General features: G+C 35.0%; 2 protein-coding genes across 2 annotated transcripts; one reads left to right on the forward strand and one right to left on the reverse strand.

Moving 5' to 3' along the window:
• Positions 1 to 4,677: 4,677 nt before the first annotated feature.
• On the forward strand, positions 4,678 to 6,432 carry LOC143553964 (non-specific lipid transfer protein GPI-anchored 31-like). The gene is made up of 3 exons (XM_077043844.1): positions 4,678 to 5,060; positions 5,132 to 5,158; positions 6,018 to 6,432. Exons 1-3 carry the CDS (start codon positions 4,712 to 4,714, stop codon positions 6,185 to 6,187), a joined length of 546 nt encoding a protein of 181 aa, XP_076899959.1. The 5' UTR covers positions 4,678 to 4,711; the 3' UTR covers positions 6,188 to 6,432.
• Positions 6,433 to 7,379: 947 nt separating this feature from the next.
• On the reverse strand, positions 7,380 to 10,868 carry LOC143553965 (sulfate transporter 1.3-like). The gene is made up of 11 exons (XM_077043845.1): positions 10,520 to 10,868; positions 10,050 to 10,098; positions 9,762 to 9,969; positions 9,502 to 9,676; positions 9,365 to 9,430; positions 9,164 to 9,277; positions 8,810 to 9,053; positions 8,426 to 8,712; positions 8,146 to 8,336; positions 7,998 to 8,077; positions 7,380 to 7,910 (listed from the first exon to the last, which is right to left on the reverse strand). The coding sequence occupies exons 1-11, from the start codon at positions 10,835 to 10,837 to the stop codon at positions 7,693 to 7,695; spliced, it is 1,950 nt and encodes a 649-aa protein (XP_076899960.1). The 5' UTR covers positions 10,838 to 10,868; the 3' UTR covers positions 7,380 to 7,692.
• Between the last annotated feature and the right edge of the window lie 14,644 nt (positions 10,869 to 25,512).

Genomic DNA, 25,512 nt, shown 5'->3' on the forward strand with positions numbered 1-25,512 from the left:
TTTTAATTTGATATATGTAGCGGAGAATTAAGTGAAAAAAATGTTGTAGGGACTAATATGTATATAAATAATGTTAAGAGGTAATAGTAATTTATCTAATAAGTTAAGGGGATGGGGGGTATATTATTAAAAATGATGTGAGGGGGGGTGGGGCGGGGGGGACGTTTAGCAGCACCCACCAATAAATCTTTAATATAAGTTCTTTCTTGAAATGTATAGTTATGTATATGTATAATAAACGAGTCTATCTCAAGCTTGAAATATTTCTTAAGAATCAAACTTGAGCTTTAGTAATAGTCAAAACAAGTTAATCTCAAGTTCAAGATTAAATTGTGTTTAGTTAAAAGGTCTAAAATCAAACTTAGACGAGCTCGACTTAACTAGCTTACTATACATAATTCATGTGTGACTCATCAGCCTACTTTAGATACGAAGTGAAAGATACTTGTAGGTTTAACGACATAAAGGGTTTTCTTTTTTTCCATTTTCTTTTTTTTTTCTCAATTCTTTCTTATTATTTCTCTTTTCTATTTGCCGATTTTTAATGTATTTAGAAATACGTGTGCTTTAGAATAACTGAATATAACTTAAAGTCGTGAAAAGTAAATGATTGCTAGTATATTTTAATATAAATAAATAAACAAAAACTATTAATACCGTCACGTTACTGTTTTTTAATTGTAACGTTTTCATATGATAAGTTTTTATAACATGACTAATTTTTATATTGTTAAAACATACATTATATCTATCTATATATAGAGAAAAAGAAAGAAAAAAAAAACATAAGTTATATCTACCTACTAAATCAATTTTTATATAACAAAATAATACTCATATTAAATATAAAAAAATACTTGTTATTATGGTGATTTTAAACAAAATCAATATCATAAGAAAATATTATAGATATTTTAAAATGAGAGAGGAATTGCCAAGTGACTTGCATGTGGAGAGAGAAAATATGTAATATTACTTTTTACATTTTTCTCTTTTGGTCCCTACTTGACACATGTTAATTAATTATGGTTTTTCCAAATTTTCATTTTTGTTATCATTTGTAAAATAACTCAACCTTAAAAGTAAAAGCGTAACCAACAATTTGAAGATTAATTTCAACTAGGTAAGGAAACACGTTGCTATGTGTCGGTGCAGCGACTCGAATTCAATTGGTATCGGTCAAGTTCGTAATAGTAATGACAATAAACCAGAAAGGTAAATTCACATAATATTATTAATACTCGTATAACTTATGATAAAAAACATATTTAAAATTACTTGTAGTCGGTTTGTAAAACCTACGCGGTGCAGCTGCGAATCAATGCAGCTTGCTATTGGGTTACGACATTGGAATTAAACTAAAAATAAATTCGTCAACGTCAAAATATAACAAATCAACATATTAAAAAAACAAAACATGTGAATTTTTGCGGCTATGTGTTACTGCTTTGGTTTATGATTTCTACGGTTTGGTTTGACCTAAAGACCATGAAAAGCTGACCATGAACACCTCTAGTTATTGTGGGACTCCAAATGCTTACCGCTCACATACAACCCACGTTACCCGAGCTCGAATCGTAGAATAGTGGTATTCTTCTCTGTTAGTTGCATTGTTAGTGTTTAACCATGCTACCAACCCGTATGAGGTTTCAACAAAATTATTGCCATATACGTGGTTCAAACTTCAAACGTTGATACATCCTTTGTCTTACACTTAGTACAAGTAGCATTTACCAACCAAACCAATTATCATTCACCATAGATCATACCTAAAGAAAGGATATATAAAAAAGAGACAACTTTATAGAATAATAATCAAGTTTTATGTTTTTTTCAATTAAGTCATTCATATTTTATTTTGTCGTAAATAGGTCACTCAATTTTCAATTTTGTTTTAATTAGGTCACTCAACTTTCAATGTGTCTTAATTAGTTTACTCAATTTTCAGTTTTAGCTAAATTAGGTTACTCAACTTTAAATAATTGTTCTAATACTATCTTTTTTATCTACATATTATGTGTTCATAAATAACAAAACATCATTAAAACAAACATTTTTTTATTTTTATCAATAGGTATATCACTTACGATTAGGGATGAACAAAATCGGTACTGGTACCGGTTGGTACTGATACCGAACCGGTACCGGTACCGAAATGGGTACCGATTTGGTACCGTCGGTACCAAAGTTTTAATTTTCGGTACCGGTACAGTACGGGACGAGACCGGTATTTCCAGAATTTTTATCTTCAATCCCGGTCCCGTACCGGTACCGGTATCGAACCGAATATTTCGGTACCGATACCGGTACCAAGAATTCAATAATTTCGGGACCGTGATTTTCGGGACCGGGACCGGTCGGTACCGGTATGGTCCCGATCTCATCCCTACTTACGATAATAATGGTTTTCCCTCGCGTTTAAGAACACAAATTGAAAGTTAAATGACCTAATTTAGACGGTTTGAAAGTTGAATGACTTAACTGAAACAAAAGAAGATATGAGTGAATTAATTGAACAAACTTGAAAATTATTTACTATTTTTTTAGTGTTTACCCTATAAAAAAACAAGTCTATGAGTTATAACTTTTATAATATAAAATAAACACAACACATATTACATACACCCACAATAAATGATAGAGAGTATATATATTCTGGAAACCGAATTTAGTGCGCAAAGGTCGGTGAGACAACACGTAACCCGCCTCCCTGCGTTTACATTTACACAAGTCACTATTTTGCGCACATGGCGCACTTTTCACCAAACCCACATACACACACTCTCTTCACAGGTGGTGAACACAATTTTCCACTTTCTATTTATTTAATTTACTAATCGGATGCCTATACTATCCCATTATGTCTCACTTGGCCCTTAAAAGAACAAATAAAAGAAGAACGTAGCAATGAGCCTTTTGTTTTTCTAAGTTTAAATTGCAATCCCAGTTAAGAGAAACAAAACACAAAACCTATTATAGCATTGATTGTTTTAGGTTAGTAATGGTAAATAATACATAACCACTTATGCAGTTTTACATGGTTTTGGCACATTTAAACCGGCTGGTAGAGGAGAGATGGACAAATAGTTACGCAGTTAAGTAATCACCTTATTTGTCACATGACAGTGAATACATAAAAATACTTACATAACTTTTTTTTTAATAATTTATCTCTTTAAAGGTAAGCATGTATTGAACAAAGCTCTATAGGATTGATGGGTCTCGTGTAACCAACCACACCATATCTTGTTTATAAAAAGATGTATCTACATTTAAAACTATCTTAATGTTAGTCGTTTGTGAATTTGATCATCGTTAGCAATTACATGAATTCATACAAACGAAAAGTCAAATTCAATACTTTGAAGATATGACCATATCCACGACCGGTTCAATTCGATGGGTTAAAGCTATTCGATAATTCATTAACTTTCTATCTTTTCTTTTAAAAGTATTCTAAACCGCATTTTAACATTAATCAATATTTGAACCAACGTCTTTCATATATATATATAAAAGTTTCTTTCCAAACTTTAACAATAAGATATTGATACTGTAATATAAATATACAAACTAAAAAGAGAAAAGTTAACATATAAATTAAATTAATGTGTTAACTGGGAGAATCAGTTAGTGCAATTACATATACGGGCAGTGTAATTATGTAATTCCATCATAGCGTAATTACAATATGATGTAATTACATTGCATTACACTATATTGTATATATAATTACATTACTTAATTCTCACAGTTAGCATATTAATCTAACTTGTATTTGATCCAAATGTATACATTTCAAATTCATTTAATCAATTTTATTTTTAAAAAACATTTTTTCTATTTTTGCAACATAACCTACATAACAACATATTCATATTATATTAATCTTCCAACATAAACTAGTATTTTTATATGATACGCAAATATCTTCTGAAATTAATTACGACGTCATCCGATTATTAAATCTAATCCAACCAAAGAACCAATAAGACTGTGTGTTGTGGGCATTCAACGGAGCTACGAACGGAGGAATTCGGCCTACCTGGTTCGCACACACCACAACAACCACGCTTCAACGGTCTTCGCTAACTGATGAATTCAGCCGGCTAGCCCAATCGAATGGAGGGTTTGGCTCTGGCGAATGGATAACGGACCACAACAGGGGTGAAGCGAACGACAAAGGATGTTAGGTCTAGTCATAGCCATTTGGCCCAATATGATACGATGAGTACACCCGTTCACTGGGCCGTTAAATGCCCACAACACACAAAGCCTAAGGGGTTGTTTGGTTCATTCAGATCTGAATGAGTCAGATCTGAATGAGCATCTGTCCCATTCAGCAACAACAGTAAGTCTGAATGATTCAGACCTAATTTTAATCATTTAGATGTTTTTCTGTTTTGAACCAAACAGTCTGAAGTCTGAATAAATCAGATGTTTACATCTGAATGGTTCCATTCAGATGTAAACAAACAGCCCCTAAGATCAGCGATTCACCGTCCACTCCCATCATTTGTAACCAAGAGCTAAAGTAACAAATACTAACAACTCAAGGACTAATTAAGTCATTTCGCTATAATACACGTCACCAAAAGATAATATTATTCACCTTAATAAACACCTCACACATTCACATACACTCACTTGTCTTCTTCCAATTCCAGAACCCTCACTCTGCAACCCACAGATAATATTATTTCCGGCAACAATGGCAGCCACCACCGCCGTTCTCATTCTCTGCATCTCCGCCGTGGCATTCAACGCATCCTTTGTCAACTCCGCACACCACACCGGAGCTCCGGCGCCGGCGGCCGACTGCTCGACAGTCATTCTCAACATGGCGGACTGTCTCTCGTACGTCACCAACGACAGCACGGAGACGAAGCCGGAAGGAACATGCTGTTCAGGCCTGAAAACTGTGCTTAAAACTGACGCTCAGTGTTTATGTGAAGCTTTTAAGAACAGTGCTCAGTTAGGTGTGTCGTTGAACATCACTAAGGCACTGGAGTTACCGTCTGCTTGCCATATTAATGCTCCGTCTGCTACTAAATGTGGAAGTAAGTTTTGAGTTATTATGTTTTTTACAGTTTGAAACCCTAATTTTGGAATTTTGTGTTTACATTTACAGTTAATCCTGGACTTGCTGGTGCTCCTGGTATGTATTAACGCCCTGTTCTTGAGTTTTTTTTTAAGGAAAGGCAAGGAAAACCAAGGATAACTAAAATATGGGTGTTGTTGAGTTTTTTTAAGTGTTAGGGTGGATATTTTGGCAATTATAAATGTTATGCATGGGTTAAGGGAAACTAGATCTGGTCCTTTTTGGGTGATTTTAATTAAGGTTGGCTTGCAAAAATGTCGAATGCACCCGAGTTTAAAAGAGTTGAGCTTGAGTCAAAATATAAAAACTTGTTTAATAAACGAGCCTTGAGTTTCACTTATTGAGCTCTAGTCCAAATATAAGTTTGTTTAATAAACGAGCTCAAGCCGGCTCGTGGGGCATAAACGAGCATGCTATTTATATAATTTAAATTTAAAATATATCATTTATATTTATTTAATCATTATTATATAAAATTATGATGAATATAACTAATATATATATATATATATATATATATATATATATATATATATATATGCATAATATTAAAATTATACTTGAAAAATCTATATAAATAAGATTGACCAAAAATAATTATGTGTACAAATTAATTATTAAATAATAAATAATAAATGAGCCTAACTTGTAATGAGCTCGAGTTTGAAAAACTACACTCACGAGCGTTGCTCGAGCGTAGTTGAGCTCAAGTTCTGCTCGACCTGGCTTGTTTACACCCCTTAATTAATTATTTCATTCCTGAGTTTGAAGTTCCATGTTATTATGACTTGTACATTGTGCTGTGGAAATTGTACAATGAACACCATAACTTGTTAAACTGACTTGTACACTCCTCATTAGCACTTGTACCTTGGGTTTTTAATTCATGAACCATGTTTATTATGATGCATTGCAGCTCAAGCACCACTGGGTGTGGCTCAGGCTCCAACTGTGATTGCATCTGGACCGTCCTCTGCTCTTGCTCCTACACCGGCTTCCCTAACCTCCGGCTCATCCGGGCTAGCCATGTCTACCGTCGCTGTTCTACTCAGTATGCTACTATCTGCTTATTTCTATTCATGCTGAGCGTTACCTATATTCCCACTTTTATTAATATTATTATCATCTAGTGCCTAAAACCTGGAAGTGATAGTTATTTTTGAGAGCTTGTATTATGTTATGGTTTTATGTACTTAGATGTTGTTAAACGTATCTTCCACTAGTAGATTGCTATTTACTTATTTCCGTTTATTGATGATTGCGGTTTCTTTGTATGTTACGAGATTTATATATGATCCATCAATAGATATAGAGTTAAATTTATTTTTTTTGGTTTGCATTGATTTGTTCATTTTAATCATTTTAGTTCAATTACCAAACCTTTAACACTAGAGTTTATTTTTTTAACAATTTGAGTCCAATTAATCAATGCTATCCGATAATCCAAAAACACTTGAGGGGTACTTTCGTCCATCTCTTTTTATAAAATAAATTACACACAAAAAAAACCTTGAAATTAAAGGGGACCAACCCACTTTATCATGTACTTCACCCACTCCAAATACTAAATCAGTAAATCCTCTTCAACTTCAACATCCCCGCTACTTCCACCTGAAACCCATCTCCATCAGACCTTCACCATCAAAAAGATACAATGACTAGACCTTCGAAACAACACGCATATGGGGTGTTTGGGATTCCTTATTTTTACCTCCTTATAGCTTACTAAGTTTAAAAATGTGACTTCTTTAAGTTTTTAAATAAGGAAAAAAAGTGACTTATCAAAAACAATTTATACAAGTCAAAAGGAGGTGCAAATAAGGAATCCTAAGTCCTTTTTATTCTCTTTGTAAAAGATGCATTTTTAGCTTCAAACGACACTGTGACGGTCTTTTTTATTCTCTTTATAAAAGGTGTATTTTTTTGAGTGTGTAATGAGCGATAAGTTTGGCTTTTTTGGGTGATAAGGGGCTACAACACCGCCCTCTTGGGCTACAAATGAGCGACAAGTTGGGGGGGGGGGTGATCAAGTATAGATCGGGTGGGTGATTTTTGGGCTACAACATCACTCCTTGGGCTACTAAGATTAACTTTCTAATCTGTTAATCAATAAAGTGGGCCGCATAAATTGTTTTTTTGTTTTTTTTTAATTTTTATGAATAAATTATTTAAAGGGCAAAATAGTTATCTCGTACTTAACAGAGTTTTGGATACGAGTTGGATTGAATTGATAAAAAATTGAAACTATGGTGACCTAAGTTAAAGGTTTGATGATTGAATGGTTAAAATGAACAAACCAGTGACCAAGAAAGAAATTAGCTCTATAAATATATTACAAAGTGACAAAATAAATTTTAACCACAGATATAGATATATTACAGTAAGAATATAGTAAATATTTTGGGCCGTGTAATACGACTCCGTTTACATTTTTTATCGATTAATAACACACACACTCACACACAAAGGGCGAATAACGTGTACAACTTCATGTTGATCCCATCTCCAAATTTCTTCATTATTTGCTCCTTTTGCACTTGCAAACAAACCGAAATGAACCGTGTTAAACCAAGACAATGAATTATGAAACCTTAGGCTTGTTCCATCTTTGGAGCAAATGTTAGGACAGCATCACTAACAGTTAGGAAGATCTTGTCTTCTCCTATATGGTCTGCGAAGTGAGATGCGTGCAGTTTATCGAGTACGGTTTGTCCGGGGTTGGTTAATACTAGTTGTACATCTCTCTTTTGGAGGCTAGAGTGCAATTCTTCCAAAGCATGAATGCCACTGGTATCAATATCAGTAACAGCTGAATCAAACAAAACAAAAGTTTAATTAAGTTTCAGAACATGTCTTATTCAATCTGTAACTGTTGAATTACAGCAATGTCCCTTACGTGACATATCGACGATCAAGTACTCGACTCTCGGGTGATCTTTAAACGTTTCTTCCTCGTCTGTTAGCCACCTCAAGATCCTATAACAAGAGTCATAAATGATCAAACACAAACATAATGAAATTTTAAAAATCAAAAGATTTCATACCTTTCTTTTATGTAGTTTGAGTTCGAGAAGTAAATAGCCGAGTCAACTCGAATTATCTGAACACCGGGAACTCTAGTCGCATTTGGGTATTGCTCTATGTTCCTGTAAACACTTGTTCTCGGAATCTTTCCGAGTACTGCCGTCCGAGGTCGTGTTACTTGTAGAAGAATTTTTGCAAACGAGATACCGACCTATGAAACACAAAAAAACCTTAATTTTACCAAAACTTTCATTAATCAATAACTTAAGTGTTTATGTACACAATGCTGGTGTTAGTTACCGCGATGAGAAGACCAATCTCAACCGAAATGAAAACCAAACCGAAAAATGCACCCATGCAAGCAACAAAGTCAAATTTATCAATCTTCCATAACAAGACCACTGCATCGTAGTCAATAAGTCCTAGAACTGCGGATATAATGATTGAAGCCAATATAGCATTTGGAGTGTACTTAAACAATGGAGTGATGACAAAGAGAGTCAACATCACAATCATAGACATCACAATATTCGACACTGCAGTATTGCAACCGGCCATGTAGTTGACCGCAGACCGTGAAAATGACCCTGCAAGTCAAACACCATATGTTCATATAATAATCTAACTCGTTGTATACGCGAATAAGGATTTAAACTGACTCGTTTCGAAGTGAGTTAACCTTACCTGTGGCTACGTAACAACTTGTCATAGAACCAATAATATTCATGGAACCTAGTGCCACCATTTCTTTGTTTCCATCCAGTTGATAATCTTTCATTCCAGCAAATGTTCTTCCAATTGCTACAGCTTCTGTGAGTGCGATTAAACCAGCAACAACTCCGATCTTGAAACCTTTAGCGAGGTAGGGCCCGCTGAAAAAGATTTCATGCACGGATGATGGATTGATTCCTTGTTCAATATGACGTACCTGATAACAAACATTACGCATTTGTTAACTTTAGCAACAAAATAATGACATATGATTTTATGTTATGTTATGTTATGTTATGTATGAATGAATAAATCAACGAAACTTACGATTATGACACCATGGCGCTCGGCGTGAGTGATGAAAACGAAAAATGTCGAGACGATAACCGAAATCAGTGGAGCTATTGCAGGGACCCAAAACAGTTTCTTGTTCTTTTTACCCTGATCAAATTGGAAAGTCAATAGGTCAAAATTGTAAACTGAAGATGTTAGTGAGACTAGACTAAGATTAGTGGTCTTGGTTCTTACAATGAACTTTGCTACCACAAGGAAAGCCAAGAAGGAAACTCCTATCAGTATGGTTTGCCAGTTCCACTGAAAAGAAAAATAAAAATCAATAAAACTTAAAAGAAATGTTTTTTGTTTCAAATATTGTTTTGACTCACTCCATGATGCGCTGAGTTGACAACCGAACGCATAACTGAAACAACATCAGTCTTTTTAGTGAAATCCTTGATACCAAACAGCCCTTTAAGTTGTTGAAGCGCAATGGTAACCGCAGCGCCCCCCATGAACCCGACAATAGAAGCATGTGACAAAAAGTCAATCAGAAAGCCCAATCTGTAAAAAAAGTCAAAGACTAAAACTGAATAAGATTTGGATCGAAACAACAACATTTTAAGCTTTTTCCTAAGTTAATACAAACCTGAAAAACCCGAGTGTAGCTTGAGCGACACCCGCAAAGAACGTTGCAGTGAAAGCAAGACGAAGATATTCATGTTCTTGTTTGACCGGGTCAAGCTCGTCCCGTAGCATAGTTCCAAGTAAGAGAGAGACCACCGCCACAGGCCCAATGGCAATATCTCTCGAGCTGCCCATGAAGGCGTAAATAAGAGGCGGAACAAAACTCGAGTCTGCAAGTCAACTTAGATTGGTCAAACTTTCAAACAATACTTTCATAGCTGCATGCAATTACATCATGAAGGTGACTTACATAACCCATATTGTGGCTTCAAGTTTGCTAGTTTTGCATACCCAATATCCTGAAAAAAGTATAAATAATTAATATTGTGTATATATATATATATATAGTAATTTGTACGGGTATGAACAGTACTTCAATTCTTTTAAAAACTTATGTAAGTTTCAATTTCACTCCTTATACTTTATATAAACCTTTAACGTACCCATTTAATTTTCATTAACTTGTTCTTTCTCTAATAACTTGTGTTCGCTATTTTTTAAAAAATAACCTGAATACACAAGTGCTAAATTTTGTTGAAAACGAGTTGTATTCAGAGTAGTCTATTTTTTTTTTATTTTTTTGGTATTGTAAGCTATAACGAGTGCCTGACTAAACAGACAGCAACATTGGTACCGGTATTCGTTTTATGGTTTCAATCGATGTACCACACATGTCAATATCCTTTTGGGCATATCACGACTTTAATTCTTTTTGTTTACCTGTGGAATACATAGACTTGCAATGGTACATCCGGCAATGAGGTCGCCTTTAAACTTAGAAAAGCTATAATCTTGAGCCCAGTTGAGTATCGGGAAAAACGTTTGTAACCCGAGAACAAACTTTCTCCTTCTGGGCTGATCTTTAAACGGTTTCAATGGGTCATCCGAAAGAAACGTTTCTTTAAGCGCAGTTTTGATTTCTTTCAACAAATCTTGTTTTGGTGGCTTCCCAACTTTATGAACATAAGGCAGTTCATCTTGTCCCAAATGTGAGCCTGAATCTTTCAACTCAATATCCGCTGAAATCCGCCCACTCATTATGGTTGGCTTTTTGTTAACACCTTTATCATAAAAACAATGAAAACAAAAATGTAAATCATTAGCTTATGACTTCAATAAAGTTATATGTTATGTATTTGTTTAAAGGGTATCTTACAAATGCAGGTGCTAAAAGATTTGGGGTGGTTTAGTTTGTGAACAAGGGGATCCTATTTATGGGAGTAGAAGTCAACTTTGCATTAAGATATGCAAGTCAAAGTGAGATTAAACAATATGAACCTAGATAACATTCGGTCCAGATACAAAATACCCGTAAACAGATAAGACTTAACTGGGATTAGAGAATGCAACTGGTGTAGTTTTTATTAAATATATGTCATGCCCGCCCGCTAAGTGCTAACCATGTATCAATTGGAACCCTAAATAATTCAAGGTTAAAATATACAAGCACACGAGTTATCCAAAAATGGCGATAGGAATCCCTTTCAAAGTAGCTACAAATTGCAAAATAATAATAATAATAATAATAATAATAATAATAGGTTTAAATAATCCTTAAAAGTCAGAGGTTTGGATGCTATCGTATTCCATGACTCCCACCAGCAACTTTTAAGACATTTTTCAACATGTCAACGTGTTATATGCAAACCCTAAATGTCTCTATCGGCATGTGTTTACACTTTATAGTGTCATGATTATAGAAACCTTAAAAAATCAACATCACAATCACACACATGAATCATTTGAATAATCCGAAATTGGATGATGAAGATAATATAGATATATTAACAATATATATTTCAAATACAAATTCAAAGTACCTTTCATAGGTATGGAAGGGCAAAGCTTCAATGGTTATACGGTCACAAGAGACACATTTGTGGTTAATTAATATATCGTGTAATTAATGTGTATATATATAATATTATGATGAGAATTGTGTCCAGATTCGTTGAACGTACACGAGTCAGGAAAAACCTCCAGCTATAATGGCGGTCAGGAGAGAGATATAATCATGAAATGGTCTTACAAAAGCATAATCGGTCATGTATGATCATGCTACCGGCCTCCAAATATAGCTAAGTGTGTGTGTTACATGTGTGTATTTCATATATTATAGTCTACTACCGTAGCTTCTTTATGTAGATAGATATCACAAACTAATAACTGAAATCCCTATTTTCTCGCCCCTAATCAAGTCCATTACTTCATATAGCCGTTTCATGCTTGACCACGTCTTTTTAATGACTTTGATGGTGAAATAATATATTGGACTTGGTCATTAGCCGTTTTCCATGCGTTAATATTAATAACATAAAGAGAGCAATCATTAGTAATCAATAATAAGTATTGAGGATCCCTAATCCTGACAAGATCTGTAACACATGCTAAGGATAGCTGATCCAGAACATATGGCAAGATAATATATCCACAAAATCAAATTTTCCGAGCCCTAACAAGAACTAATTTAAATCAAACTTTTTTTTGTCAACAGAATAAAAACTATTAAAGAACCTAACTAATCTTATAAAGAAATTATGATTGTTAGCATGAAATGGTTATTGATAGTTTTGAGAAAAGTTTTTATTCTGTAATTAATCTCTTTATAGATTTTATAGAGTAATCTCTAGCTTTTTGATGTAAATTCAAACAATGTAATGTGAAGGGTGTGGTTCATGGGGTGTGGGCTTTTACGGAGGCATCACGTTATTTCCACACTATATCCACATGAAGCCAGAAAAGATGGTGTGGTTTCACTTTTCAGTTTTCACAATAGCAGGGCCATATCATTCTCATTTTTGTTTCGTTACTAATTAATACAATTACATAATAATTATGAAATTTTTATTAGAATGTTTTTAATAAACAACACTATGTTGAGAACCCCACGGCCCACACTCCCTTTCATGTCGTCTTCGATGCACACCAAGGCGCAGTGTTTCATGCCATGAAAACCGGCCACCTCATCCCACGTGACCACACCGGATGTTTTAAAATATTATATAAATCGTCTGATTATTAGATAAAGGTCTTCAATACACCATGTCAAGATATATAGTATGCCATTAGTAGTCTTATAATATACACTAGCTATGCCAAGCTAGTGAACCTACTCAAAAACATATCAAGATAGTGTGCGAACTCTTACAACACCACCATTTCAAGATAGTGTTTCCAATCCTTAATGTGACAATTTGAAGGAGGTATTACGAATTAATATTATTTATTGTAATTACCTTTTGTTGTATTTACATTATCTAGTTATCTCTTGTATGTTGTTAGAGAGATTTGTAAATTGACGGTCCATGTATTTATGTCCTTTGTATTTTGCAATTGCAAATTAGTTTGAACACCAATTTCACACGTTTCATTGTATCGCATTAGAGTAATTAGTGGAGTGTTTCATTATCACGCAAATAATAAACTTTGTCATTTAATCATCACACATAAAGTCTGGCTGCTGCTTTCATGCTAGAAGTCCTAGATTTTATTATTACTTATTTATCCATCCGTTTATATTATTCTCCCACAACCAATGGTATATATCACCATAATCAAACTTTTGTTCTCCTCGAGCTAAAAAACCACCAAAGACCCTACAAAATCTAACGCATATGTTATTGATTTGCTTAGGTTGCAAGGTATAGAAACTATTATGCCGATTAAAATGTTGATGTGACAGGTGGTGCCAGCGGTGAACACCACCCCGCTCAAATTGGCACCGCTGGCGGTGGAGTTTTGGATCTTAAATTGCTATTGAAAATGCTGCTAAGATGTGAGAAATTCCAAAAGAAACTATCATCATTTATTCCATATCATCGCTGCATTTGACCGCTTCCAAAAATATTTTTTTTTCATATAACCGTTGTCAAACGGTTAGGTTTGTTTTTTTTTCAAAATAAGATATAATTAAAAAACTTACTAAATTATATAAACAAATGATGAGTCAAAGATTTGACCTAAAATAATTACAAGAAAGATTGGAATCTTCTCAACCTTACCAGAAATGCCTAAGTATGGAATCCGAGCACACTTGGACTCCCGGGCAAGGTTTACTTACCCTAGCAAGGTATTTTGTCCATCGGACAAGGTTATCTTCTAAATTCTTCTTTAGTGTATATCCGAGCAGGGTTCACTATGTCTAGCAAGATTGTTCTTCATAGCCAAGCAAGGTTTGCCTATGAGTAGGCTCTTGGCTAACCAAGCTCATGAAGACAAGTAATTGGAAGATCGGACAAGGTATTCATTAATAAAACAATGGTCCGAGCAGGCTTGATGAGAGTAATGAAATATCTCAAGTTACGTCGGGCATGGTTCAACTCCAAGCAGGCTACAATGATACTAAGCACACTCTGCTTTGCTAATAAGCTATTCCCTAGCAAGGAGTTGAAATGATCATTGAAGAACAAGGTTGCTCGTAAGGTCATGTCAGACAAAGTTTGATATGATCAAGAAGATTGAAGTCTGCCAGGTGAGTAGTTTCTTAGGAAAATACTTTAAGTAAATTCAACCCGAAGAACTGTTCCCGAGCACACTTCAAGGTTACCAGGTCTACCCGTAGAAGACAAAAGGCACAAAGCCTACTCGGTGAAGACAGGTATTACAAAGTCTACCCGTAAGACCTGTTTTTACACTTAGTATAGTTCTGAATATGTAATTTGAATATGTATTATTTGTTTAGGGTTTTAAGAAGATGGGACAGCTGTCAGGTAGTGGCAGGCCTATAAAAAGAATATTTTAGGGCACGCCTACCACGGATAAGACTCGGATTAGCCACTTTTTATCTGAGCGAATAATTCTGAGTGTGACGGCTGTCCTAGGATTGTACAGATATAACTTTCCTAACAAGAAACCCTAAATTGATTATCATTTGTATGATTATTTATATGAATGGAAATCTTTTGAGTTATTGTTCTGTGTCAGTTACATTTCATTAAATCCTCTAGCAACAACTCTGTTTGTTTATGATTCCGCCGTTAACAAACAATTTTCTTTCCCAAAATAGAACCGTCATTAACTCTCTTGTCGACACATTTATTATGTGAGTTATGACTTGATTGTGAGTGTGAGTGATTATTCGGGACCGACAACAAACACCTTCTTTCTCTTTTTTTTTTTCATATAAAAAAAATACAAATCTCTTTCTACCAAGTTGGATTTTTCATCCAATGACGAGTTAAGTTTGATCGTTCCGGACGAAAAGCGAACATCGACGTCAGGGACGAAAAACGTAAACGATCATTGGAGGCGTTTCAAGCTCAAATCGCCAACACATATATTTAGTTGTGTTTTGTTTTCCTTATTTAGCGTTTTAAATTAAGTAATTTTATATTTATTGTTATTTTTTTTGATGAATGTAACTTTATTTTTATTTAATTTTTAATTTTAGTGGTTTAAATTTATTTTAGTTGTATTAAATTATTGTAATATAGATATTATTATTTTATTTGAAAAATGAGGAAAGTGGTGAATTGGTGACCATACCATGGTATTGTGAGATAGTGGAGTGTGATATTATGTGACACTAACATGACACTATAAAGGGGGAAAACGGTATATATCACCTCCCTAAGTTCCTTTATTACATACTAGTTTTAGAGCCCTTGTAACACACGAGATAATTTAAATAATTAAGTTACAAATAAAGCAATGCATAATGTATAGAGAAAAATGTATTACATCTATGTTTGTATCATTATACATAAATTGATTTTATTTGTATCAAATATTGATTTTTTCCAAAACAATTATGAACTTAATGATAAAAATAATGTACATGCAAAAACATACCAAAAAACACTCCATCTATTGAAAATTTATTATCAGTATCATATATTTATAATTGAAAGAAATTTGGTTATGAACAAATTTCGGAAAAATACTTCTCATATAACAATAGTTTTGAGCTACACCATGAAAAAGATTTTGATAAGTTTGATGGGCTTCTCGAGTTTGCCAATTGACAAAAAAAAGATAACAGGTTAACGCGTTCAATTTTGTAAATGTTTTACTTCACTTGAGCATAATTTTGTACGACATGTTTCACATACACTATTTTGATCACTATTCAAGGAAATGTCAATGCTGACACAAATGTTTCTAATTTGATAAAAGTTAGAATCATTGATAGGCCTGGAAGTGGCATGTCGGAAATGTTTGTCATTTTTTCTTAAATTTTAATAGTCATGGGAAAAATACTCAATGTGCAAAATCCCGTAACATGTTTGACGACAAGTGGTATCAGAGCTTGTTAGTTGCTGTTCGGGTAAAGAAATTTGTTGCTATTTGAAGATATGAAGAAGAACGATGACGTAAGCAGAAAACTGTTTTATCGAAGCGTGACGTCAGCAGCTTTGTTCTTCATTTCCGTCCAGATCTACAAATTACCGGTGTCTTCTTTTACTTATTTTGATTAAAGCTTGCATCTTTACTTATTAATCTTGCTCTAATCGAACCAGATACATCAGATCTGAAGATCCGATTCTCAGATCTGATTATTTTCAAAACCTGATTTTTGACTATGCTTTTACCGATTAACCGATTTTGCTTTTCAAAACTACCAAAATGTCTGGTTACGAAGAACAAGAGGTTTCTACTAATAAGATTCCCAGACTTTATGGACAGGAGAATTTCACCAAATGGAAAGTTTTATTTGAGGCTGCTGTGTGCTACAACGATGAAGACATGTGGGGCTCAATCAAAAATGGTCCACAAGCAGCTGATGATGCAGGTTCTACTTCTACTGTTCGTGATAGAATGAAGTAAGCAGACGACAGGGCCTTAGCTATGATCAAGCTAGGACTGTCTTGGGAGATCTTAACCAAGGTTGCACATCACACTACAGCTAAGGCTATGTATGATGCAATCCTTGAGATGTTTGAAGGTAACACCGAGCTGAAAAACATCAAGAAACAAAGACTCAAGCAACAGCTAGAGAGATTCAAGTACAAGGATGGTGAAAGATTGAAGTCAATTCTAGAAAGGTTTCTAGCAATTGTAAATGAACTAAGAACAACAGATTATGTGATGACCGATTTTGATTTGAACACCAAGTTGCTCAATTCAATGCCGAAGGAATGGTACACTGCCTACAAGTTCATCCTACAAAAGCCTAACTTTGATCAATTAAAGGTGGATGATGTGGTTTGCTTCCTTCAGGCTGCTGAGATAGAAATGATCGAAAATGAAATGATCAAAGAAGAGAAGCCATGTTTCCAGGTGACCAATGCTCTAATTGCACCTATGGGAAACTTGTCTACCAAAAATCAACAGCAGATTCCTATCATAGAGGAACCAACAGAACTTGGTGTTGATACACCAAAATCATTTGTTGGTGGTAACTCAAGTCATCATGGAAACCAGTCAAGGTTCAATGTCCAACTCTTAGAAGACAATGACTCAGCCTCTATGGCAAATGGACACACACCTTATACCGGTGGAAGCAATGGTCAAGGTAGTGAAACACAAGATTTGTTCTCAATGTTCACAGAATCATACAATGCATTTGTGGCAAAGAACTTGATCTATACCAGTGTCATCCAAGATGACTTAGAGCAGATTGATGCGGATAATTTGGAGGATATGGATTTGAAATGGCAAGCTGCCATGTTGGCTTTGAGAAGTAAAAGGTTGTACAATAGAACTGGGAGGTCTCTAGTGTCTGGTCCTAATGAAAGGGTTGGATTTGACAAGTCAAGGGCAATTTGCTACAATTGCCAACAGCCTGGACATTTTGCAAGAGAGTGTAACCAACCAAGAAACTTTCAGATGAAACAGTTCCAGAACCAGCCAAGAAATCAGCAGCAATACCAACAGAACCAGCAGAGAAACAACAATTTCAACAACAACAATCCCAACAATTTCAACAACTATAATCCCAGCTTCAACAACTTCCAACAGCCTCCAATGAAAAATCAACAAGTTGCTCCCCAAAACCAAAATTTTCAGAGAAACAACCCAAACCTTCAAACTGCTCCAACCAACTCAAACAGAACCAACCAAAATCAACCAAGAAATCAAGGGAATGTAGTTCTGGCTGCACAACAAGATGGTGATTTTGATTTGAGCAACCATGAAGAGGACATCAACGAGTAAATCTCAAGAGCAAATGTTGCACTGATGGCTTTGATTGAAAAAGAGGCTGGAACATCATCTCAATTGAAAAAGAGGTTGGAAAATCATCTCAGGTACACTCTACTCCTACAGTTGATTTAAATGAAACAATTAATACTTTAACTATAAAAGTAGGCAAGCTAGAGGGTGAGTGTTGCAGAAAACAAAGTCTTATTAATGAGTATGAGGCAAGTGAGTTGATTAATGAAGAGAAAATTAAAAGTTTAGAAGATGATTGTATGAGTAGCTATAGAGCTCAGAAGAGATACATCACTGATATAGATGGCTTGAAAAAGATTGTTGCTGAAGAGAAGGTGATGAACACTAAATTGCAAGTTGAAAATGAATTTTTGAAGAACTTGGTTTCCACAGGAAACATTTGTGGTATCTTGAACCAAGTGAAAGAGGAAGACAAGTACAAAGCAGTTCCACCACCATTCAACAACAACTTTATGCCCAAAGTTGACAAAGAGAAGAGGGATGCATATCTACAACAATTCAGAGATGTCTTTCAAGACAAAAAGGAATTTGTTGATCTTTACAAAAATGTTGAGGTGACTGAAGAATGAGAATTTGTAAGGAAGAAGTAAGAGAGGACAAGTCAATAGGAGTACAAGTCTCTGAAGATGATTTTGATTCTGATGATCTGAATGCAGATGACTTAAGTGAATTAAGTGATTAGATCACAGATGAAGAAATTAGAGCTGCTGAAAGGGGCAGAAGAGTGAAGAAACCAGAATCCATACACAAGCTTCCATTGTACCCACCAGTAACACCAAAGATGAAGAAACAAAATGAAAGAATGAAGAAATAACAGGTGTCTTTTGACATATGTGAGAAGAAAAAGGTGAGCTACAATGCAGTAAGGCCACCAAGCAAGGCTGTATTGGAAAGGATAAGAAACAACAACAAGAAAAAGGTAACTGAAAATGTTGATGTTGAAAACTTTATCCCAGTTTACCCAGTTTTCTCTAGTCTTGAGGTGTTTGATATTGGGGAAGTTGAGACTATGGAAGAATATGAGAAGAGGCAGTCAAGGCATAAGGGAAGCGTAGATGAAGAACCTTTGAATATGAAGAAAATTATTTTTGTTAAAAGCAAAATTGAAAGACAAGATATCAAGATTGAGGAGTTTGTTCCTTTCTCAATTGACTTTGATAGTATGAAGACTCAGAAGACACTTGGTTTCAAACCACCTAGACCAAGTGAGAGGTTCAAGAAAGGAAGTGATCATGAAAGATACAAGGGAAAAGTTTGGTGCAAGAAATGTGATGAATATGGTCACCACACTGATTCCTGTAATGAAAGATTCAACTTTAAGCCTTTTCATGTTCCCAATGAGACAACGTTTGGACAAGACTTTGTGCTTTATAAACAGAAATATAATGAATACTTGGGAAAAGGAAAAGTGTGTGGAAAAGAGACCATGAGTGAAGATGTTTTGAAAGCTGCAGTAGAGACTAAGAAGGAAAAGAAAGCTGATGTGAAGACAAAGAAACATGTGGCTGAACCAACCATAAGAAGCAGATCTCCTAAGAAGTATGAAAAGGCAGTCAGGAAGAATTATCCCAAAGCAAGACACAAATCAGTCAAGTCTGATGATTCTCAAGGATCACCAATTAGTGAAAAGACAAGAATCAAAGGTGTCTTTTCTAGAAAGAAACCAACTGAACTAACTGGTGATGAAAAGTTTATATTGAAACATGGTTATGAACCTCAAGGATTTCTTTGGAAAAGGTTGAAGTTAAGGAGGAGAAGAATTCTGAAGTGAAAATTTATCCAAGACCAAACGACTATGCAGTCCAAGAATGTGTCACTGTATTGGATGATTTCCCATGCCCAACATCATTTGTGAAAACTCCATGAGAATGTGGTTATGAAACTGATAATTCAGATAATCTTGAGTTGACTCATGAAGATCCTGAACCCATAACACTCATACCCAATGATACAACTGAAAATGAATATGATGATTTGCAAGTTGAGTTATCTTGCACTTCATCACTCAACTAATCAACTTCTTTAATTTGTGCAGGAATAGTCCACTCCACTGAATGAAATATGGTACATGGATAGTGGATGTTCTAGGCACATGACTTGTGACAAGAGGTCACTTGTCAACTATGAAGAGAAGTTTGAAGGTCCTGTGATATTTGGCAGTGATGAGAATGGAGGAAAGATAGTTGGAAAAGGAATTTTAGCAAATGGGAAAGTCTCATTTGACAATGTGTTCTATGTTGAGGGACTACAATATAACCTATTGAGCATATCACATATGTGTGATAAGGGTTATAAAGTTGGTTTTGATGACTCACATTGTTTCATTTTAAGACTTGAATTTGTGATCCCACCTGATATGATCATGATGATGGCCCCAAGAAATGGAAACTTATATGAGCTCAACATGAAAGAAGCTGTTTTAAGAGGTGGTACATGTTTTGTTTCCAAAGCCACTGAAAATGAGTCAAAATTGTGGCATAGGAAATTGTGTCATGTGAATCCGAAGAACATGAACAAACTTGTGAAGGGAGAGCATGTAATTGGCTTACCTACAAGAGAGTTCAGATTGGATGATAATTGTATTTCATGCCAAAAAGGCAAGCAGCAAAAGTATTCTCATAAGACAAAACTCATCAACTCAATTGATCAAGTGCTTGAATTGCTTCACATGGATCTCTTTGGTCCCGTGAGTGTTCCAAGAATGGGAAGAAAAAGATATTGCCTAGTGATCATTGATGATTATTCAAGATTTACTTGGGTTTATTTCCTGAGTACAAAGGATGAGACTGCAGAGTTGATTAAAGGCTGTTTAACAAGGATTGAGAACCAACTGAATAAAAGGGTTAAAATGATGAGAAGTGACAATGAGACTGAGTTCAAAAATGGAGTTATAGAGGAACTTTGTGCAGAAAAAGGAATACTTCAACAGTTCTTAGCTCCTAGAACTCCTGAACAGAATGGTGTTGCAGAGAGAAGAAACAGGACACTCATTGAAGCTGCAAGAACCATGTTGGCTGATGCTTTTCTGCCTGTCACTTTTTGGGCAGAAGCCATAAGCACAGTCTGCTATGTTCAGAACAGGGTACTTATCAACAAAATGCACAATAAGACCCCTTATGAAATCTTCTTTAATAGAAAACCCTACATCAAGTTTCTCAAGCCTTTTGGTTGCAAATTTTCACTCTTGAACACCAAGGACTATTTAAACAAGTTTCAAGCTAAATCCTTGGATTGCTTCTTTTTTGGTTACTCTACACACTCAAAAGCCTACATGGTATATATGAAAGACCGTTTGAGTGTCATTGAATCATTTGACATAATCTTTAATGAAAATCAGTTCAACACAGTTGATGGTGCAGCATGGCTGTTTGATCTTGAAAAATTGATCAAGTCATTCAAGATCTATCCTGAAGACTTTGATGATTCATTCTACAAGACCAGTGTGATTGAAGAGAGAAGTAAGAAAACATTGGACTTGGAGAAGTTATGGAAGAAGGTTGCAAGTAAAGAAACTAAATATTCATTTATAAAGGATCTCTCAAGTGCAAATGTTGAGCAAGTTCAAGACAATGATCAAGAGAACAATCAAAGTCCAGAAAAAGATCATGGAGATAATAATCAAGACAATTAAGTAGTGCAAAATGATCAAGTTCAAAATGAGGGAGATCCAGGCAACCAAACAAGTGAAGAAGAAACTGTCATAGGGGCAAGGTTTCAAGATTTGTTTGAAAGATTGAATTTGGGAAACAATGGTGCATCTACCTCAAGACTGAATAATGAAGAAGCACCAGAGTTTCATGATGCCGAAACTGAATTGATCATTGAGGAACCAGATCTCAATGAATCAAATCTTGACACAACTATGTATGCAGATGTAATAGTTCAAACCGCTTATGTTGAAAAGAATCATCCTTCTGAAAACATCATTGGAGATTTATATGAAAGAGTTACAAGAAGTCATTCTGAATCTTCAAACATCTGTTTGTACTCCTGCTTTCTATCCCAGATAGAACCAAAGAGCATTGTTCAAGCTCTAAAGGACAACAACTGGGTAGAAGCAATGCAAGAGGAGTTGGCACGGTTCAGAGATCTACATGTTTGGGAGCTTGTGGACAGGCCAAGAAACATATATGCAATTGGAACAAAATGGGTTTTCAGAAATAAGAGGGATGAGAGGGGCATTGTGATTAAGAATAAGGCCAGACTGTTGCACTTGGATGTCTGCAAGAAGAAGGGATTGATTTAGAGGAAATCTTTGCACCTGTTGCAAGACTAGAAGCCATAAGAATTTATCTTGCTTATGCTGCCTCAAAGAATATCAAGGTATTCCAACTTGATGTCAAATATGTATCCCTAAATGGAAAGATTGAAGAAGAGGTGTATGTAACTCAACCACCAGGTTTTGAGGACTCAGTGTATCCTAACAGGGTGTATAAGTTAAACAAAGCCTTGTATGGATTGCATCAAGCTCCAAGAGCATGGTATGATGAGTTGTCAAACCATCTACTTGAAAATGGTTTCCAAAGGGGAGCTATTGACAAGACACTCTTCTACAAAAGGAAAGGATCAGATTTGCTGTTGTTACAAGTCTATGTGGATGATATCATCTTTGGGTCAACAAATGAACAAATGTGTATGGAGTTTGAAGAGGTGATGAAATCCAAATACAGTATGATCTCTATGGGAGAAATTAAATTCTTTCTTGGACTGCAAGTTCAACAGAAAACTGATGGAATTTTCATCTACCAGACTAAATATGTGCAGGACATTTTGAACAAATTCAAATGTCATGAACTCAAAACAGCTTCAACTCCAATGGACACAAAATAAAAGATGATAGCTGATGAAAAGGGAGAGCCTGTGGATGAGCATGAATATAGAGCCAAAATTGGATCCCTGATGTACTTAACTACTATAAGACCTGACATCATGTTTGCAGTGTGTGTCTGTGCAAGATTCCTGTCAAGTCCAAAAGTTTCTCACATGAATGCAGTCAAGAGAATCTTCAGATATTAATCACTACGTGAATATCGACCTTCGGCCACACACGTGGTCTGGGCGATTTGCCACACTTCGGCTTAAATGTGTGGCTAAAAGGTCTTTGACCATGTTTGAAAACCTTCCAGAATGTTTTGGTCACACATATTATTCTTCATGTGACCATTATATACCTACTCAGGTACTTTTCGCCACACTTTGAAAAAAATTGTGACAAAAACTAGCCACATTATAAAAACGTGTGGCGAAATGTGACCTGCAGTCATAGTTTGTTTGATCTTTGATACATGTGATCAAAACACATGCATTAGTCACAAACTGTGACATTTAACTAGCCAAATGTTTTAATAGTGTGGCCAAATGTGACAAACGGCTACTGTATTGATAAGAGATGTGTCTAAAAGGTAAAAGATATAGCCACTTATATTACGTTATGTGACCTAATGTCACATTTTCTAGCCACATTTTTAATAAAGTGGCGAAATATGACGAACAACCATTGTATCTATTAGTAATGTGGCTAAAATGCTTAAAATATATGGCCACTTATACAAGGTTGTGTGACCAAAGAGTAGTTTACTTTTATTTTTCCTAAGTTTTTTATTGTCACGGATACACTTATTATGTGTGGCTATAGGTGATAAATTGTCACACTTAAATATTTTTAAGTGTGTCCAAATGTAATTAATGGCCACTTATAGGAGGTTGTGTGACCAAAGAGTAGTTTACTTTTATTTTTCCTAAGTTTTTTATTGTCACGGATACACTTACTATGTGTGGCTATAAGTGATAAGTTGTCACACTTAAATATTTTTAAGTATGTCCAAATGTAATTAATGGCCACTTATAAGAGGTGTGTGACCAAAGAGTATGTTAGTTTTATTTTTTCTAAGTTTTTTATTGTCACATATACACTTATTATGTGTGGCTATAATTGATAAATGGTCACACTAAAATATGTTTAAGCGTGTCAAAAACGTAATTAATGGCCACACGTTGATTTGACGAGTGGCGACGTCATCATTGCCTTTACAGTTTCTTGTGCCGCTAAATTCAAATTGTCAGGGAGATGTACCGGCGGTTTCCGATGGTGTTTAAATACCAGTCACAATCACAATCACAATCAATAATCAGAATCCACTATCACACTCACAATCCACCTTTCTTCCGATTATAATTTCCGATAATGGCTGCAGCTTGTCTCGAACGTGCACCGGGTGCTCAAGCCCCCATCTACTACGACCCCACATTTTTCACAATACGATTCCACTTTTTTCCGGCGCCTTCCGGAGGAATCAAAGGGTGAGGTATATTGACTATGTCAACCCTCAAACCTTCTCGTACCAACAACTTAACCGAATGGTTAGGTGGCTTGAGTACACGACTGTTGATTATTTCAGCACTGAAATGGTAGTGCCGGGAATTGAGGTGGCCTACATCGAGTTGAATGACTTGGAGCACTTCAAGGCGGTGTCCGTTTATGGGGCATTCCATTCTCAGGTGAACCTTCGCCTCCATAGGCTTAGGGACTCCACCTACACATCCAATGGCATGTACGAGAGGATCATGCCCTCTCATACTCCAGAGGATGATCCGGATGTAGATTCGGATACGGAATCTACAGGGAGGTCTACGATGGATGTCGATGTAGATTCTTAGACGGAGTCGGATGCTAGGAGCTAGTTATAGTTTTATGTAATTTTTGGTTTTCTATATTTTGTTATTATTGTAATTTTTATATTTTGGTATTAATATGTTTATGTTATGTGAATTGATTAATCATATTAATTTTTTTAATACATAATCACTTATATTATGTGAATGTTATTGATGTAAATGTTATTATTAACTGTAAAGCGTGGAGCGTTTCTAAAGCGTGATATAAATAACTGGTGGCTGAAATTTAATGACTGGTTTTTTTAATACCTAATCACTTATATTATGTGAATGTTATTATTGTAAATGTTATTATTAACTGTAGAGCGTTGAGCGTTTCCAAAGCGTGATATTATTAACTAGGAGTTATTATTGTAAATGTTATTAATTATTAACTGTAAATGTTATTATTATATTTTGGTTTATGCGTATGTATAGCGTATTGGATGTACTTTTTTTTAGTTAACTTTAAAATAGATGTTAGTGTGATTGAATAACAAAATAGACCTAAAATTTAATTTTTAGTTGTTGAGACAGTAATTTATTGTAGTTCAGTTGATTTGTTGCGTATCTAGTAAGATATACTAGTTTTTTTATTTTAATTAACTTGAATGTAGGCTATTATTATATAAATATATTTCCAAGATTTTTGACAGGTATTAAAATCGTACAAAGCGTGTGATTTACTAGTTTTTTTTATTTTAATTAATTTGAATGTAGGCTATCGTTACATAAATATATTTCCAAGATTTTCAACAGGTAGTAGGTATAAATGTAATTAATTTCCAAAAATAATTAGCTTCTGTGCGTTTCCAAAGCGTGTGGAAACCATTTTGACAGGTAGTATGCAGTTATAGTGTGTTATACACTCAACAACCAACTATATAACAACAGAGACTTTAATGACTGCAATAAAACTGGTGACTGAAATTTATTACACTTCTATA

This window comes from Bidens hawaiensis, unplaced genomic scaffold (genome assembly GCF_021521415.1).
Source record: "Bidens hawaiensis isolate Kalapana, Puna unplaced genomic scaffold, B.hawaiensis_p1.1 tig00017464_1, whole genome shotgun sequence".
Classification (NCBI taxonomy): domain Eukaryota; kingdom Viridiplantae; phylum Streptophyta; class Magnoliopsida; order Asterales; family Asteraceae; genus Bidens; species Bidens hawaiensis.